The sequence below is a fragment of the Bos javanicus genome, chromosome 10 (assembly GCF_032452875.1).
Source record: "Bos javanicus breed banteng chromosome 10, ARS-OSU_banteng_1.0, whole genome shotgun sequence".
Classification (NCBI taxonomy): Eukaryota; Metazoa; Chordata; class Mammalia; order Artiodactyla; family Bovidae; genus Bos; species Bos javanicus.
In genome coordinates, this window is record NC_083877.1 from 24,208,700 (window position 1) to 24,225,984 (window position 17,285).

Here is a 17,285-nt window from a genome sequence, read left to right on the forward strand (position 1 = left end):
GCAATGGGCCCAATTGTAGCAGAGATGCAGAGCACTGACCCAAGTGGCTCCACATTTCTGCTCACAAGCAGAGGAGTAGGGAGATGTTCCTGCTTTGGGAGGGGTTGATACTTTCTCCTAGTTTCTTGGAGCACGTGAAAACTCACTCCACTCCAATGGCAGTCTGCCTTCAAACTGGATACAGGATGAGAATATCCGCTTTGCCAGTGATCACATCATCTCAGGGAAATTTAATTCATCAATCAGTCAAGTTTCAGATATATTGAAAAAGTGTTTATATACTTTTAAAACAATAACAGGAAAAAATCTCTCCTTAACTTACACAGAGATTTTGTCTCTCACAAGTTATGCAATAGCAGTATATTTTTTTTAGGTGAAAAATGCCATTTCTTCATTATCTTTTATCTTGACATGTGGAACTTTGCTGAATGTTTATTAATTGTGTGCAAGCTGAAACCAAATCAGTTTGAAGGCTGCAGTGAATATTGATCATGTCTTAGAGCATTTTCCCATTGATCTGTCAACAAATATGATAAAATACACCTCAGTTATATAGTCAGGGGAACTAAAGTGGCCCTGCCTGGCGCTGAGAAGGGCACTTTTATGTTGAGCATAAGTCACCTGCTCTTCTCTGTCAGGACCGGGGACTTGTCTGGAGGGGCTGCTGAGAATGGGAACACTGACCGCAGGGCTACCAACCCCTGTAGGCAGCATTCCTAACAGCGCCAACATGGCCCTGGCTTTTCACTGAGCTTTGGTTCCTTTCTTGAAAAATAAGGAGAAACTTTGTGTTATAAAAAAAATGACATGAATGAAAATCTGACGTAGGTACTGAAACAAACTCTGCCTTTTATATTAATAATGGTCATCATTGTGATCCCTGCTGTATCAAGATGCCATAATATGTACCTGTGCTTAAAATTTTATTTCTATAAAACACACAGGCAGGTGTGTTTATATATAATTTAATTTTATAATGATTTTAAACAGATAGAGATATATAGATGATTTTGATTCTTAAGTCCATGAAGTAGGTTCTATTATTGCCACTTTACATATGAAGAAACTGATGCCAAAAGAGGCTAAGGAACACCTCAAAAGTCATGCTGTGATGCAGACGACAGGGTTTGAATTCAGCTAATTTCAATTCATCGTTTTATTAAGGATGATATCAAATGTCCTTTATGCCTACGTTCCTGTACCGGATACCACTACAGCCCCCTGGAACAAGAGCTCCATCAAAGCAGACATCACATCTGCCTTGCCAACTAATGTTTCCCCAATAATTACCAGAAAACTAAGAATTAATAAATAAACTCTACTGAAATTTCTCACACTGGGATCCATGCTGTGATGATAAAAATCACAGGGAAAAAAAAAAAACAGGTATATTTCCATGAGATGTTAATTCAGATTTGTTTGCTTTCTGGATCAGCTTCTATATTAGGACTAATAATTTAAAATTTTATTTTTGGGCTATTCATGTTGTGAATGGTAAATCTGCATAGATTTTAAACATAAAATGAGTCTATATCAAAGGCATTATGCAATCAAACATGACTTTTGACCTCTATCCCAGAGGATGTTGTGTTCTTAGATATTTTTATAGAGAAGCTAGAAATCCAGTTTTCAATGTGATGTCTGATTTTTTAATAATAACCATAACTACTAGCTTCATATACACAGTCCAAGGTTGCAGCCTCCTTCTCCACCACAGAAATTGCAGACTGGACTTGAGTTACCTTCTGGGTCATGTTGGATCCTGCAGGAAAGAGCCTTTACTTACAACCATGATGATATAGGGGATGAAGTGGCTTAGGACCTAATGCCCTGATTCCATTGCCCATTACCCCTCTCTTTCAAGATGCATCAGGTAACAGTGGTCTGCCCCTCCCCACAGCCTTGGCACTGAGAGAGGCTCATGAGTCCTGTGTGTGGCCACGCTCATCAAGACAGACAAGGCTCTGCCTGCCCTCAGCACACTGGCAACCAGCACATGGGCAGCTCCTCCCTACAGTGACACGGCCTCTGCTCCATTTCAGATCCAGATCTGAATTCTGCACCCTGTGCTCGAGAGGTCCAGGCAGAGCTCCTGGGCTGTGTGATGCTTCTGCCCCACGCAGGAAACTGAGTCAGCAGCTGGAGGGCCGTTTGTCTGTGTCGTGTCACACGTTTCCTTCATAAGAGGGAAATGCTAGACTTCTGCACATCAGTTTGTCGAATCAGAACACTATCAGACTAGAAATAAACAGTGGTAAAACTGAATCATGTTCAGTTCATTCTCCTTTGGATCAGAGATTCAAAAGTAACACTGGGGTTTTGACTCTAACAGAAAGGCAGAATTTTTCGATTCAATCTCTGTTCCCGCCTCCTATGGAATCTGGTAAAAGTTACCTGCAAAATATTTTGTTGTCTATGAATGATTTCATATCTTGCCTCTGTGTCACAAAATCTGTCAAGTGTATGACATGTTAGATAGCAGCAGGGGGAGAAATACATGTGTATGTGATCACAATTTACATGTGTGTATGTGTGTAAACAAAAGTAAATTCAGAAAATTTTAGCCAGTGCCTAAATATAAGAACTCCTGTTAAAACTCAATACATATATTTCTAAATCACCCTCAACTCTTCCAACCACACCCATTAATTGTGGTGGAAATTGGGATAGGGAAAACCCTAAAAATACACAAATCCAGAGCCACAGCATTATCAAAAGCAATAGAAATCCTGTTAGAAATGCCAGCACAGTTCAGTCTCCATTGACGTCTATTCCCTGCATCATAGTCTTAAACTCTTTGCCATCTTAAATATTGGGAGTTGTGTCTCACTGATCTAGACATAGGTCCATGAAAACATGTAAGACCAAGGTCATCAACATTTTAAATGTTATTGTTCTTCATAAGGGCTTTCCCTGGTGGCTCAGCTGGTAAAGAATCCACCTGCAATGTAGAAGACCTGGGTTTGATCCCTGGGTTGAGAAGGTCCCCTGGAGAAGGGAATGACTACCCACTCCAGTATTCTGACCTGGAAATTCTTGATAAATCAGTCTGCTTAATGTTAGAGAGGAAGATGGACCAGCATTCTTTTTACTCTCCCTCTCAGGTTTATCAGGTAGCTTTCACTTGAAAACCCTAGAAATTCGTGAAGCCACTAAAGCAAACACTAGATTTTAGGCTTTTGTATTGAGAGAAAATTGCCTTTGAAAGTTTCTGCTTTGGCACAAATTACTAATGTGATTAGAAAAATCAATGAAACTTCCTCATCATACCCGTATTTGTTGCTCTTTAGTCACTACCTTGAGCCCGACTCTTTGCAACCCCATGAACTGTAACCCACCAGGCTCTTATGTCCATGGGATTTCCAAGACAAGAATACTGGGGTGGGTTGCTATATCCTTCTCCAGGGGATCTGCTCGACCCAGGGATTGAACTCATCCTGAAGAAGATCTTCTGCATTGGCAGGCGGATTCTTTACCACTGAGCCCTGGGGGAAGCCCAGACCCATATTTACTAATTGTCTAAAAAAAGGATTTGCTTTAATAAGATATACAGTGTAGCAGAACAGAAAATGCTGTCTTACAGTCCCAATGAGGAGACATAATTGCCACACAAATGGGTTTTTTTATTTGAAAAATATAGTCCTCATTGCCATGGCAAAGACCTGTAATGTATATTCTCTTTAATATGGCTACTGAGGCTCAGCTATAAGCCCTGAATAAGCAGGTTATTCAATCACAGAGAATCTGAGCACATTTATGTTCAAAGACATAAAAGATGATGACGCAATTTTTTGGCTTCAGTGTTCAGGAACATATACAGACTCCTGTGATTGCCCATTGAGTAAGGCACAGTTTTCTTTACTGCATTAACTTATTTTTCATTAAATGAAAATTTCAAAAAGTATAAAATTCTAAGAAGGCAATGGTATTTAACAAAAAAGAAACAGATTTCATGGTGGTTCTATCCATTAGCTTTTATGAATATTAGTCATGCATCAGAATGATTGACGTCCTACCCAAGCTCTGCTCCTCACTGGTTATGTAACCTTGATTAAGTTACTAAACATCTCTACACCTCAATTTTGTCATATGTAAATTGGAAGTTTCCTAGTATCTACCTGAGAGGTGGAGAGGGATTTAAAAGCTTAGCCCATTGCCCATAAACCTGTCAATGTCACATATTGGGGACAAACAGAGCTCAGTGAGTGAATAAAATGATTTGTGAAAAAACATTATTTTAAGACACGTGTGGTGTCTTAAAGCAATACAATCCTAAAGCAGGAGAGTCGATCATGTATACTATATTCTCAACACTTATTCATGTGACTGACATATATGAGCAGGTGCTCAAAAAGTTGTCCCGAATGAATGCAGGGATAGCTTGGAATGATTATATCTCATGTAAGCATTAAATCATAATTTTAAAGAGCATTTTCTCTTGTGCTTCCTCTTTTTACATCCATAAGGAAATGTTGATACCAAATAAAGCAAAATGAAATGAAACAAATATGAAAACACAAAAAGTCAAACCTCTAACTCAAAGTAGATCCATTTAGAGCAATAGAGCTCCTCCACATGAATGCTCATACCAGCATTATTTATAAGAGCTAAAAAGTGGAAATAACCAAATGTTTCCAAAACAATCATTCTTCAAGTGAAGAATGGATAAGGAGAACAGGTGGTATCACAGAGCAGCCTATTAAGTGACCATAAGGAGTAGCGAAGAACTGATATGGAGACACGCCATGGAGAGATTCCGCTGGGTGAAAGAAGACGGTACTTAACAGTCAGATGCGATCTGATTCTATCTCTAGGAAACACCCAGAACCGTCAAATCCATAAAGACAGAGAACAGAGGAGTGGATGCCAGTGTCTGGGGGTTACAGGAAACGGGAGTGACTGCTAACGGGTACAAAGTTTCTTCCTGGGGTGGTGTTCTGGAATCAGATAGTACTGATGACTGCACAACTCTGTGAACATGCTAAAAACCACTCAATTGTACAGTTAAAAGCGTGAAGGTGATGATATGTGAATTATCTTTATAAAGCTGTTATTTAAAAAGTGATACAGCAGAAAATACTCGTATTAATTACAGATCAAGTGCTGGGACAGAAAGAGTCCTGGGGGTTCTAACCTGCCAATATCAGGACAAAATAAGATGGTTATAATGCTTTGATCTTAAAGAGGAGGGTAAAATTTATGAAGCAAATTCAGCATGTATTTCAGGATCCCTTAGTGTCCTGGGCCCAAGAAACTTGATTCTGCAATTTCATTTTCTTTTTCTTAAGAATAGCCTCTGAAATCACAGAAGGCTCAGGCTCTGCAAAACCTTCATCTGTATCTGTCAGTCCCACAGAATCATCCAAGAGGGATAAAGGACGGTGAGGTTGAGAGACCTCCAGAATGCCAGGATCAGTTTCTCTTGGTGAGTTTCATTCATTGCAAGTTACAGTGAGAGCCACACATTTCTCTGTTTTCTGTTCCTCTGCTGTAGGAACATTGTGAATATGTAAAGAATTTAGAATCCCGGTCAACAAAAGTCCATGTGCCCTCTTTTCACTAACGGACTGAGTGTTTGCTTGGTCACTGAATTTGACAAATTTCAAAAGGATCAGAGGCCTCAATACAGTGATAAAGATAATATGTCAGATTACGTGGTCATGTTTATGTCCAGAATTTCTCACAGCACAGATCCTCAAGACCAGAATCACGATCATGACCTAGCATTCTGTAAAGAGCTGCCATGATGACAAGATGAGGGTGGAGCTGTGTCACCAACATATAAGCAAGACACCTGATGCACAAAATGTTCACTGACTAGACTGCTCTGACCCACAGGGCCCTTGACAGAAGGAATATCTTCTCAGGAAACCATCTTCATGGGACTCGCAGCAGCAGCATTTCTTGAGCAACCGTAAGAGTTGGAAAAGTCAAGGGAAGAGAGTGTAAAGGTCCCAGTCACTAAAGATGGAGTGTCTGTAGGTGAAACTCAGCAAGACAAAAAATTCTGGTCTGAATTATAAAAATCAGACAGTAGCTTCAAGGTCATACATTCATCCATGAACGAGGTGCCCTGGGAGTTTTCATCAACAGATTGTGACATATTTCAGCACGTATCAACTGAACTGTCATTGAACAGAGTTAATGTCTTTTGAACTGTGGTGTTGGAGAAGACTCTTGAGAGTCCCTTGGACTGCAAGAAGATCCAACCAGTCCATTCTGAAGGAGATCAGACCTGGGATTTCTTTGGAAAGAATGATGCTAAAGCTGAAACTCCAGTACTTTGGCCACCTCATGCAAAGAGTTGACTCATTGGAAAAGACTCTGATGCTGGGAGGGATTGGGGTCAGGAGGAGAAGGGGACGACAGAAGATGAGATGGCTGGATGGCATCACTGACTCGATGGACATGAGTCTGAGTGAACTCTGGGAGTTGGTGATGGACAGGGAGGCCTGGCGGCATGCTGTGATTCATGGGGTCGCAAAAGTCGGACACGACTGAGCGACTGAACTGAACTGAATGTCACTTTTAGGAATTCTATGCCATCTGGAGAAATGTGACTGGGCTAAAAACAGACATTTCTGGAGAAGGCCTTTTAGATTCCTCTCCTCACTGTCCCTCCCAGATTCCTCTCTGTAGACCAGTCCAAGAATTGCAGGGTTCTTGGCACTGAGCTTCAGAGCTGGAAGTACTTTGACAATGCCTCTGGCATAAAACAGGGGCTTCCCACGTGGCTCAGTGGTAAAGAATCTGCCTGTCAAACAGGAGACACGGGTACCATTCCTGGGTTGAGATAATTCCAAGGAGAAAGAAATGGCAACCCACTCCAGTCATCTTGCCTGGGAAATCCCATGGACAGAGGAGCCCTACAGTCATAGGGTCGGAAAAGAGTCAGACATGACTTAGTACATAAACAGCAACACAGCTAGCATAAAACACCTAAGACAGAAACAGCAACCCCCCAGAGGGCTGCCCACAGCCAGAGCCCCATCTGCACTCGGGGTTTGTGCTCAGCTCCCCCGCAGCCCTCTCTCACTGTGTCACTCAGAGCACAGTAGTACACAGCCGAGTCTGATGCTTGCACTGCCCGTTTCTGCAGGTGGAAGGAGCTGTCAGTCCTAACAAGAGTGGCCTGAAAACCTTCACTCTTTGGCTTCTGGTCTTTCATTGAGCCCTTCAGGAGGAGTTGAGGAGCTTTGTTGAGATGCTGGACGTACCAGAAAACATAGGGATCTGAATACGTGGTCTGGTAAGTGCAGTTCAGGGTCAGGAGAGCCCCCTCTGAGACAGTCACTGGGCCCTCTTTCTGGTTCACCGAGTCACCATTGGTCCCTCCTGGAAGAGAATCACTTTGTTATGATAGAAATGTACAGAAGGAGAGTTTTCAGCCAGAGAAGAAAAATAAAACTTACCTATAATCATAGGAAAATGAAAAATCATTAACATTTAGGATAAAATGTTACTTACTGAATATTAAGATGATCAGAAGAACTGAGTGAGTGGCAGAATGCATGTTTGCAAAAGAACACGATACTTGTTCCCTGGAATACATAAATCTAATAAATTTAGTCTCCATCTGAATGTTACAGAAGCTGCTCGCTCAGAAACTGAGAGCCCCTTTCTGTACTGCAGCAATATTCTGTCTTGTGGCTACAAAGCAGGCAAGTGAAACCAGCTCCTGAATGCAATGGGGAACCGCATCTGAAGGAAGTCCCGCCCTCTAGTGGTGATCGTGAAAATTGCACCACAGTGCGGTCTGACCTATTCCTCATGATAATAGCTTGTGGGATACATACAGGAGAATGGGACAGGACCCTAAGAAGAGAGTCCTAAACATAAGCGTGCTTAGGGAAATATTCTATTATTACTTCCATAATTTTTTGCATGGTACAGGTATCTCTAGCTTCGCAAGAATCCCCAGTTACAATTTCTAGATGGAATAGTCAGAGGTTTCTTCCTTGCATGTGTCTCCGATTTCCATGGGTCAGAGAAGGATCCCTCTGTATGGAAAGTGCTTCCTCCTCAACCCAAGTCACTTCTCTGAAGTAGTTATATTCATGTTGACTCTGTCAACATGCCATGGAGAAAATTTTTTGTAAAGCGGGTGTCAAATAATGTGCAGTTAAGTGATAAGGTTATTATCATGGAATGACATACTTGTAAAACATAACAAAAATAAAATATGTGACTTCTTTTTCACTGATAACAGTAGAGTTGATCTTCCAATTGAAAACTATTTTTGGACCTTGAACATCAGGTAGCACAGAGATAAGGAAAACAGATGAGATGAGCACTGACATTGCCCAGCTTACTTCATGGAGGCAGCTTCCAGGCACCAGTGCATGAGGGATTTACCAAAAATAGTGCAGCTGTCTCATTGTGGGACTAAGACAGAATAGGAGAACGGAGATCCTAAAATACCTAAAAATTGTGGACCTCTGTACCAGAAAGGAGGAATGTTGAAAAGAGAGAGAGAGAGAAGCGCAAGACAGGGCTTGGTGGGGAGAGTGGGGCGGGGGGGAGTTGGACCATCCTCGGATGACAGCAATCTTACACCTTTAGCCTCATGAGGGACAGGTGACCTTACTTAGGTGACCTTACTTAACCTGGTTCTTGAACGTCTTTTTACCTCTTGTCACATTCTTGCTTTAATTCAACTAAGTATCTTTTTTAGAATGTCAGATTTAGATGGTTAGTATATTAGCCGGGCACTCTTCATTCCTGAGGCGTGTGTGGCATCGATCTGTCTTCTGTTTGTTTGTTTGTTTTCTTAGGGATTCAGGGACCTCAATGGAAACAACTGTTGGCTCAGTGTCTGTCAGCCTGTTTGTGTAGTTTCTTGTGCAATTATTTGTGCTAGTGAAGCAAACCCAGCAGAAGATTTAATGGGGTCATTTCATAGCTTGTTCTTTTCTCTAGGATAGGGTTTATTTTATGCAAAGTCTGACTATATTATGGTGAGAATTGCTGCCATTGTTCTTTGCTGACATAAACCATTTTAAGGCTTGGGAATGTGTGGCTGCAGAGAGCTGTGAGGTTGCCTTACACAGGCTCTCAGGGCCGCATTGTCAGTCCAGTAACAATGGCTGTGACTAAGTCAGTTGAAAAGAACAATCTTCTTCAAATGTGCCTTTTTCACCTACTGAGATTTTCTCACCAGTTAAAATGAACTTTGTTGCTTCTTACCAAAACTGGGATCATTTAAATGCACATCTTTTTGCTGAGCTGTTCTTTTTGCTTGTTTTGTTTATTGTCTGCACCAGGTCTTAGTTTAGGCTTGTGGGATCTAGTTCCCTGACCAGGGATCGAACCTGGGCCCCTTCAATGTGAGTGCAGAGCCCCAGTCACTGAACCAACTCTCCACCTAAAATTAGAATCTTGAGTTGAAGTTATCATGCTGGCAGGACTCTCTGACTCAGCAGATCACCTAGGTTCTCTTAAACTCTTATGCATTTTCAGGAATCCCTAGTCTCCAGCATTCATTCTGGAAATTTACAGGGTTGTCTACAATGTGGAAACAAAAATCAGACACGATTCCTACTTTAAATTGCTTTCAGTTGATTGAGGAGCAGGTGAGCAAAAAAAAAAAAAAAAAAAAAATATATATATATATATATATATATATATATATATATATACATCCTATGAACGGACTGTATTCCCACTAACCTGTACCCCAATATGTGAAATGAGGGATCAGACTGGAAGTAGAGAGCTGTTGCAGTTACCACCCGGGGAATAAAACCTGCTGCTGCTGTTGCTGCTAAGTCGCTTCAGTTGTGTTCGACTCTGTGAGACTCCATAGACGGCAGCCCACCAGGCTCCCCCATCCCTGGGATTCTCCAGGCAAGAACACTGGAGTGGGTTGCCATTTCCTTCTCCAATGCGTGAAAGTGAAGTCGTTCAGTCGTGTCCGACTCTGTGTGACCCCATGGACTGCAGCCTACCAGGCTCCTCCATCCATGGGATTTTCCAGGCAAGAGTACTGGAGTGGGGTGCCATTGCCTTCTCCATAAAACCTGCTAGAATACTTTTTTTCCCCACCATTAACATTTATTTTTGCTCTTTCATCTCCCTCTCCATTTCTAGACCTCTTTATTAAGCTGTTGAGCCCCCAGTGCTCAGGTGGCCAGCACCCAGTGTGCAGGACTCTAGGATGTCAGGGAGGAAGGCAGTGCTTACCTTCAGGTGGGTGTCCAGATTCACCCTAAGTGATGATGGTGACTACATCTGCCAAGACCATAAAACTACTGTAACTATTAAACTCTGCATTTAAGTAGTTGTGCCAATAAATTGGGCTTCCCAGGTGCTAAGTGATAAAGAATCTGCCTGCCAGTTGAGGAGATGAGGGTTCACTCCCTGGGTCAGAAAGATCTCCTGGAGAAGGGAATAGCAACCCACTCCAGTATTCTTGCCTGGAAAACTCCATGGACAGGAGGAGCCTGATGGGCTATAGTCCACAGGTTTACAAAGAGTCAGATACCACTGAGCAACTCACGCACGCCTACAAATTGTGAAATGACAATGATTCTGTATCTTGGCCACATCTCACAGACTGCCTAGCAGTAAAACAGACATCTTTTCCCACCGGCTGTGCCCACCACTGTCCTTCCAGAAAGTCTGCTCCTCGAAGCTCTAGACAGGAATTCAGCCTGCAGAGATGCAGAGGGGACTCTCTGTGCAATGGGCATGATTGTATCAGGGATGCAGAGCAGTGACCCAAGTGTCTCCACATCCTGCTCATGAGCAGAGGAGTGTGGAGACGTTCCTGCTTTGGGAGGGGCTGATACTTTCTCCTAGTTTCTTGAGCAGGTGAAAAAGCTCACTCTGCTGCCAAGACAGCTTATTGTAAGAGTACATAAATACTTTTTCCCTGTGTCTGAAACGTGACTGATGAATTAATTTTCCCTGTTTTTGTTGCTGTTCAGTCCCTAGGTCATGTCTGACTCTTTACAACCCCATGAACTGCTGCATGCCAGGAGCTTTATTCTCTCTTTCCTTGACTTTTCCAATCCTTCTGGTTGCTCCAGAAATGCTCTGCCTAAGTAAGTTCCAAGAGGAGAGCTTCCTGACAAGATATTCCTTCTGAAGGGCCCTGTGGATCAGAGCAGCTCACTTTGTAAATATTGCAGGAGTTGTGTGTCCTTCCCTATCCTTTACTATCTCCCAGAGTTTGCTAAACTCATGTCCATTGAGTCAGTGATGCCATCAAACCATCATCCTCTGTCACCTCCTTATCCTCTTGCCCTCAATCTTTTCCAGCATCAGGGTCTTCTGCAGTGAATCGGTTCTTCACATCAGGTGGCCAAAATATTGGAACTTCAACCTCAGCGTCAGTCCTTCCAATGAATATTCAGGATTGATATCCTTTAGGATTGACTGGTTTGATCTCCTTGCAGTAAGGGACTCTCAAGAGTCTTCTCCAACACCACAGCTAGAAAGCATCAATTCTTTGGCACTCAGCCTTCTTTATGGTCCAACTCTCACATCCATACATGATTACTGGGAAAACCATAGCTCTGACTATATGGACCTTTGTGGGTAAAGTAATGTCTCTGCTTTTTAATATACTGTCTAGGTTGGTCATAGTTTTTCTTCCAAGGAGCAAGCATCTTTTAATTTCATGGCTGCGGTCACCATTTGCAGTGATTTTGAAGCCCAGTAAAATTAAATCTGTCCCTATTTCCACATTTTCCCCATCTATTTGCCATAAAGTGATGGGACCAGATGCCATAATCTTAGATTTTTTAATGTTGAGCTTTAATCCAGCTTTTTCACTCTCCTCTTTCACCTGCATCAACAGGTTCTTTAGCTTCTTTTCATGTTCTGCCATCAGAGTGATATCATCCACATATCTGAGGTTGTTGATATTTCTCCTGGCAATCTTGATTCCAGCTTATGAGTCATCCAGCCCTGCATTTCACATGATGTACTCCATGTATAAGTTAAATAAGCAGGGAAACAATATATAGCCTTGACGTACTCCTTTCCCAATTTTGAACCAGTCATTGTTCCATGTCCAGTACTAACTGTTGCTTCCTGTCCTGCATACAGGTTTCTTGGGTATCCCCATCTCTTTAAGAATTTTCCATAGTTGGCTGTGATCCACACAGTGAAAGGCTTTAGCGTAGTCAATGAAGCAGAAATAGATGATTTTTTTAATCCCCTTGCCTTTTCTGTTTCCAGCAGATATTGGATCTGCTGTGGTTCCTAAACCCAGCTTCTACATCTGAAATTCTTGGTTCACGTACTGCTGAAGCCTAGCTTGAAAGATTTTGAGCATAATCTTGCTAACATGTGAAATGAGTGCAATTGTATGGTAATTTGAACATTCTTTGGCATTCATTTCCCTGAGATGAGGTTACTAGCAAAGAGAATATCCTGTACCCAGTTTGAATACAAACAATACACACAACACCTGCGATATTTACAGAGTGGGCTGCTCTGATCCACAGGGCCCTTGACAGAAGGAATATCTTTTCAGGATGGCTCCTCCTGGAACTTACTTAGGCAGCAGCATTTCTGGAGCAACCAGAAGGGATGGAAAAGTCAAGGAAAGAGAGAATAAAGCTCCAGTCACTGAAGATGGAGTGTCTGCAGGTGAAACTCAGCAGGATACACAATCTTGGCCTGAATTTTAAAAACCAGAGACTAGCTTCCTGGTCACACAGTCATCCATCAACAATGTGCCCTGAAATTTTCCTTAACACATTGTGAAATATTTCAGCATATATAATCTGAATTGTCATTGAAGAGTTAATGTCACTTTAAGGGATTCTATGCCATCTGGGAGTATGTCGATGGGTTGAAAACAAGCATTTTTGGAGAAAAGCTCTTAGGTTCCTCTTTATACTATCCTGCCCCAGATTCCTCTGTAGGACAATCCAAGAATTCCAAGGTCCTTGGCTCTGAGTATCAGAGCTGGAAGTGCTTCGACAGTACCTCTGGAGAGAGAAACAATACCCCTTCCAGGGCTGCCCACAGCCAGAGCCCCATCTGCACTCTGGGTTTGTGCTCAGCTCCCCCGCAGCCCTCTCTCACTGTGTCACTCAGAGCACAGTAGTACACAGCCGAGTCTGATGCTTGCACTGCCCGTTTCTGCAGGTGGAAGGAGCTGTCACGCTTAACAGGAGTGGCCTGAAAACCTTCATGCTCTACCTTCTTGTCGGCTGTTAAGCCCTTCAGGAGGAGTTGAGGAGCTTTGTTGAGATGCTGGACGTACCAGAAAAGATAGGAATTTGAATATGTGGCTTGGTAAGTGCAGTTCAGGGTCATGAGAGCCCCCTCTGAGACAGTCACTGGGCCTTCTGTCTGGTTCACTGAGTCACCATTGGTACTTCCTGGAAGAGAATCACTTTGTTACCGTAGAAATGTACAGGAGAGGAGTTTTCAGTCAGAGAAGAAAAATAAAACTTACCCACAATTATAAGAAAGTGAAAAATCCTTAACATTTAGAACAAAATGTTACTTACTGAATATTAAGATGATCAGAAGAACTGAGTGAGTGGCAGAATGCATATTTGCAAAAGAACACGATCCTTGTTCCCGGGAATACACCGGCCTAACAAATCTAGTCTTCATCTGGATTTTACAGAAGCTCCTCACTCAGAAACTGAGAGCCCCTTTCTGTACTGCAGCAATATTCTCTCTTGCAGCTACAAAGCAGGCAAGTGAAACCAGCTCCTGAATACAATGAGCAACCGCATCTGAAGGAAGTCCCGCCCTCTGGTGGTCATAGTGAAAATTGCACCACAGTGCGGTCTGACGTATTTCTCAGGATAATAGCTTGTGGGGAACACACAGGAGAATGGGACAGGACCCTAAGAAGAGAGTCCTAAACATAAGCGTGCCTAGGGAAATATTCTATTATTACTTCCATAATTTTTTGCATGGTACAGGTATCTCTAGCTTCGCAAGAATCCCTAGTTACAATTTATAGATGGAATAGTCAGAGATTTCTTCCTTGCACATGCTTTCAAGATTCCCATGGGTCAGAGAAGGATCCCCCTGAATGTAAAGTGCTTCCTCCTCAACCCAAGTCACGTCTCTGAAGTAGTTATATTCATGTTGACTCTGTCAACATGCCCTGGAGAAATTTTTATCTAAGGCAGATGTCAAATAATGTGTAGTTAAGTGATAAGGTTATTATCCTGATTTATCATGGAATGACAGCTTTGTAAAACACAATAAAAGTAAAATATGTGACTTCTTTTTCATTGCTAATGGTAGAGTTGATCTTCCAATTGGAAAACTATTTTTGGACCTTGAATATCAGGTAGCACAGAGATAAGGAAAACAGATGAGATGAGCACTAACATTGCCCAGCTTACTTCATGGAGGCAGTTTCTAGGCATCAGTGCATGAGGGATTTACCAAAAATAGTGCAGCTGTCTCATTGTGGGATTGAGACAGAATAGGAAAACAGAGATCCTGAAATACCTAAAAATTGTGCACCTCTGTACCAGAGAGAGCAGAGAAGGCAATGGCACCCCACTCCAGTACTTTTGCCTATAAAATCCCATGGACAGAGGAGCCTGGAAGGCTGCAGTCCATGGCGTCGCTAGAGTTGGACACAACTGAGTGACTTCACTTTGACTTTTCACTTTCATGCATTGGAGAAGGAAATGGCAACCCACTCCAGTGTTCTTGCCTGGAGAATCCCAGGGACAGGGAAGCCTGGTGGGCTGCCGTCTATGGGGTCGCACAGAGTCGGACACGACTGAAGCGACTTAGCAGCAGCAGCAGCAGTACCAGAGAGGAGGAATGTTGAAAAAAGAGAGACAAGAGAGATAAGCATAAGCCAGGGGTTGAGGGGGAGAGTGGATTGGAGTTGGACCAACTTTGGATGACAGCAACCTTACCCTTTTAGCCTCATGACGGACAGGTGAGCTTAATTAGGGACCTTGGTTCTTGAAACACAATCACTATCGTTTCACTTCTTGTCACATAGTGGTTTTAACTCAACCTAGGCTGCATATTGTCACCCTGTTTATTTAACTTATATGCATAGTACATCATGAGAAACGCTGGACTGGAAGAAACACAAGCTGGAATCAAGACTGCTGGGAGAAATATCAGTAACCTCAGATAAGCAGATGACACCACCCTTATGGCAGAAAGTGAAGAGGAACTAAAAAGCCTCTTGATGAAAGTGAAAGTGGAGAGTGAAAAAGTTGGCTTAAAGCTCAACATTCAGAAAACTGAGATCATGGCATCCGGTCCCATCACTTCATAGGGAATAGATGGGGAAACAGTGGAAACAGTGTCAGACTTTATTTTTCTGGGCTCCAAAATCACTGCAGATGGTGACTGCAGCCATGAAATTAAAAGACGCTTACTCCTTGGAAGGAAAGTTATGACCAACATAGATAGCATATTCAAAAGCAGAGACATTACTTTGCCAACAAAGGTCCATCTAGTCAAGGCTATGGTTTTTTCTGTGGTCATGTATGGATGTGAGAGTTGGACTGTGAAGAAGACTGAGCACTGAAGAATTGATGCCCTTGAACTGTGGTGTTGGAGAAGACCCTTGAGAGTCCCTTGGACTGCAAGGAGATCCAACCAGTCCATTCTGAAGGAGATCAGCCCTGGGATTTCTTTGGAGGGAATGATGCTGAAGCTGAAACTCCAGTACTTTGGCCACCTCACTCGAAGAATCGACTCACTGGAAAAGACTCTGATGCTGGGAGGGATTGGGGGCAAGAGGAGAAGGGACGACAGAAGATGAGATGGCTGGATGGCATCACCGACTCGATGGACTTGAGTCTGGGTGAACTCCGGGAGTTGGTGATGGACAGGGAGGCCTGGCGTGCTGTGATTCATGGGGTCGCAAAGAGTCGGACACGACTGCACGACTGAACTGAACTGAACTGAACTGAAGCATTTTTTTTAGGATGTCAAGTTTAGATGCTTAATATGTTAGCCGGGCACTCTTCATTCCAGAGGCATATGTACGTGGTGTTCCTCTGTCTTTTGTTTGTTTGTTTTATTAAGGATTCAGGAATCTCTGTGGAAAGAACTATTTGCTCAGTGTCTGTCAGCCCATTTGTATGGTTTCCTGTGCAATTATATGTGCCAGTGAAGTGAACCCAGAAGAAGATTTAAGCGGTCATTTCATAGCTTGTTTTATCTAGGGCTGGGTTTGCCTTATGCAAAGTAAGACTGTATTATGGTAAGAAGTCAAAACATTGTTCTTTGCTGACATACACCATTCTAAGGCATGGCAACGCTGTGGCTGCAGACAGCTGGGAGGACTCTTAGGGCAGTGCTGTCAACCCAGGAACAATGCTGTGACTCTTAGTTGAATTAAGTCCAATATATTTTTGTTTTTATTTCCAATACTCTAGGAGGTGGGTCAAAGAGGGTCGTGCTGTGATGTATGTCAAAGAGTGTACTGCCTATGTTTTCCTCTAAGAGTTTTATGGATTCTGGCCTTCATTTAAGTCATTAATCCATTTTGAGTTATTTTGTGTTCGGTGTTGGGAAGGGTTCTAGTATCATCCTTTTACCTGTAGCTTTCCAATTGTCTTACAATTAAAAATAAATGTTTCTAAATGGCAATGACCAAGTCAGTTGAACACAAGAGCAATCTTCTTCAAATGATACCTGTTAATGGATATAGAATTTCTCAACAGTCAAAATGACCTGTTTTTCTAAAATTAGGGTATTTTTTTTAAATGCACAGCTGTTTGCTGAGCTGTTCTGTTTTGTTTTTGCTTTTGGCTGTGCCAGGTCTTAATTTTGGCTTGTGAGATCTAGTTCCCTGATCAAGGATCAAACTCAGGACCCCGGCAGTGGGAGTGCAGAGTCCTATCCCCTGGACCAAAGTTCCCCCTAAAATTAGGGTCTTGAGTCAAGTTATCATGCTGGCAAGACTCTCTGGCTCAGCAGATCACTGAGGTTCTCTTAAACTTTTGTGCATGTTCAGGAATCCCTATGCTCCAGCATTCATTCTGAAAACTTACAGAGTTGTCTACAACATGGAAACCAAAACCAGACATGATTCCTATCTCAAACCACTTTCAGTTGACTGAGGAGCAGGTAAGAAAAAAAAAAAATCCTCTGTCCTGTCTGTAGTCCCACTAGCCTGAACCCAGAGATGTGGAATGTGGGATCAGACCAGAAGTAGAGTGCTAACACAGTTACCACCAGGGGAATAAAACCTGCTTGGATACTTTCCTTTCACTGTTCAGATTTATTTTTGTTTTTTCATCTCCCTCTCCCTTTCTCTGGCCTGTTTATCAAGATGTTGAACCCCCAGTGCTCAGGTGGCCAACACCCAGGGT

At 42.6% G+C, this 17,285-nt stretch overlaps 2 gene segments (V, D, J or C); both read right to left on the reverse strand.

Annotated features, from left to right (window-relative positions):
* Positions 1 to 6,510: 6,510 nt before the first annotated feature.
* Positions 6,511 to 9,529, reverse strand: LOC133255908 (T cell receptor alpha variable 18-like). The segment is given in 2 exon segments: positions 6,511 to 7,335; positions 7,468 to 9,529. Coding segments are annotated over 2 exon segments (519 nt in total).
* A 1,440-nt stretch (positions 9,530 to 10,969) lies between these two features.
* LOC133255907 (T cell receptor alpha variable 18-like) lies at positions 10,970 to 13,665 on the reverse strand. The segment is given in 2 exon segments: positions 10,970 to 13,340; positions 13,473 to 13,665. Coding segments are annotated over 2 exon segments (534 nt in total).
* Between the last annotated feature and the right edge of the window lie 3,620 nt (positions 13,666 to 17,285).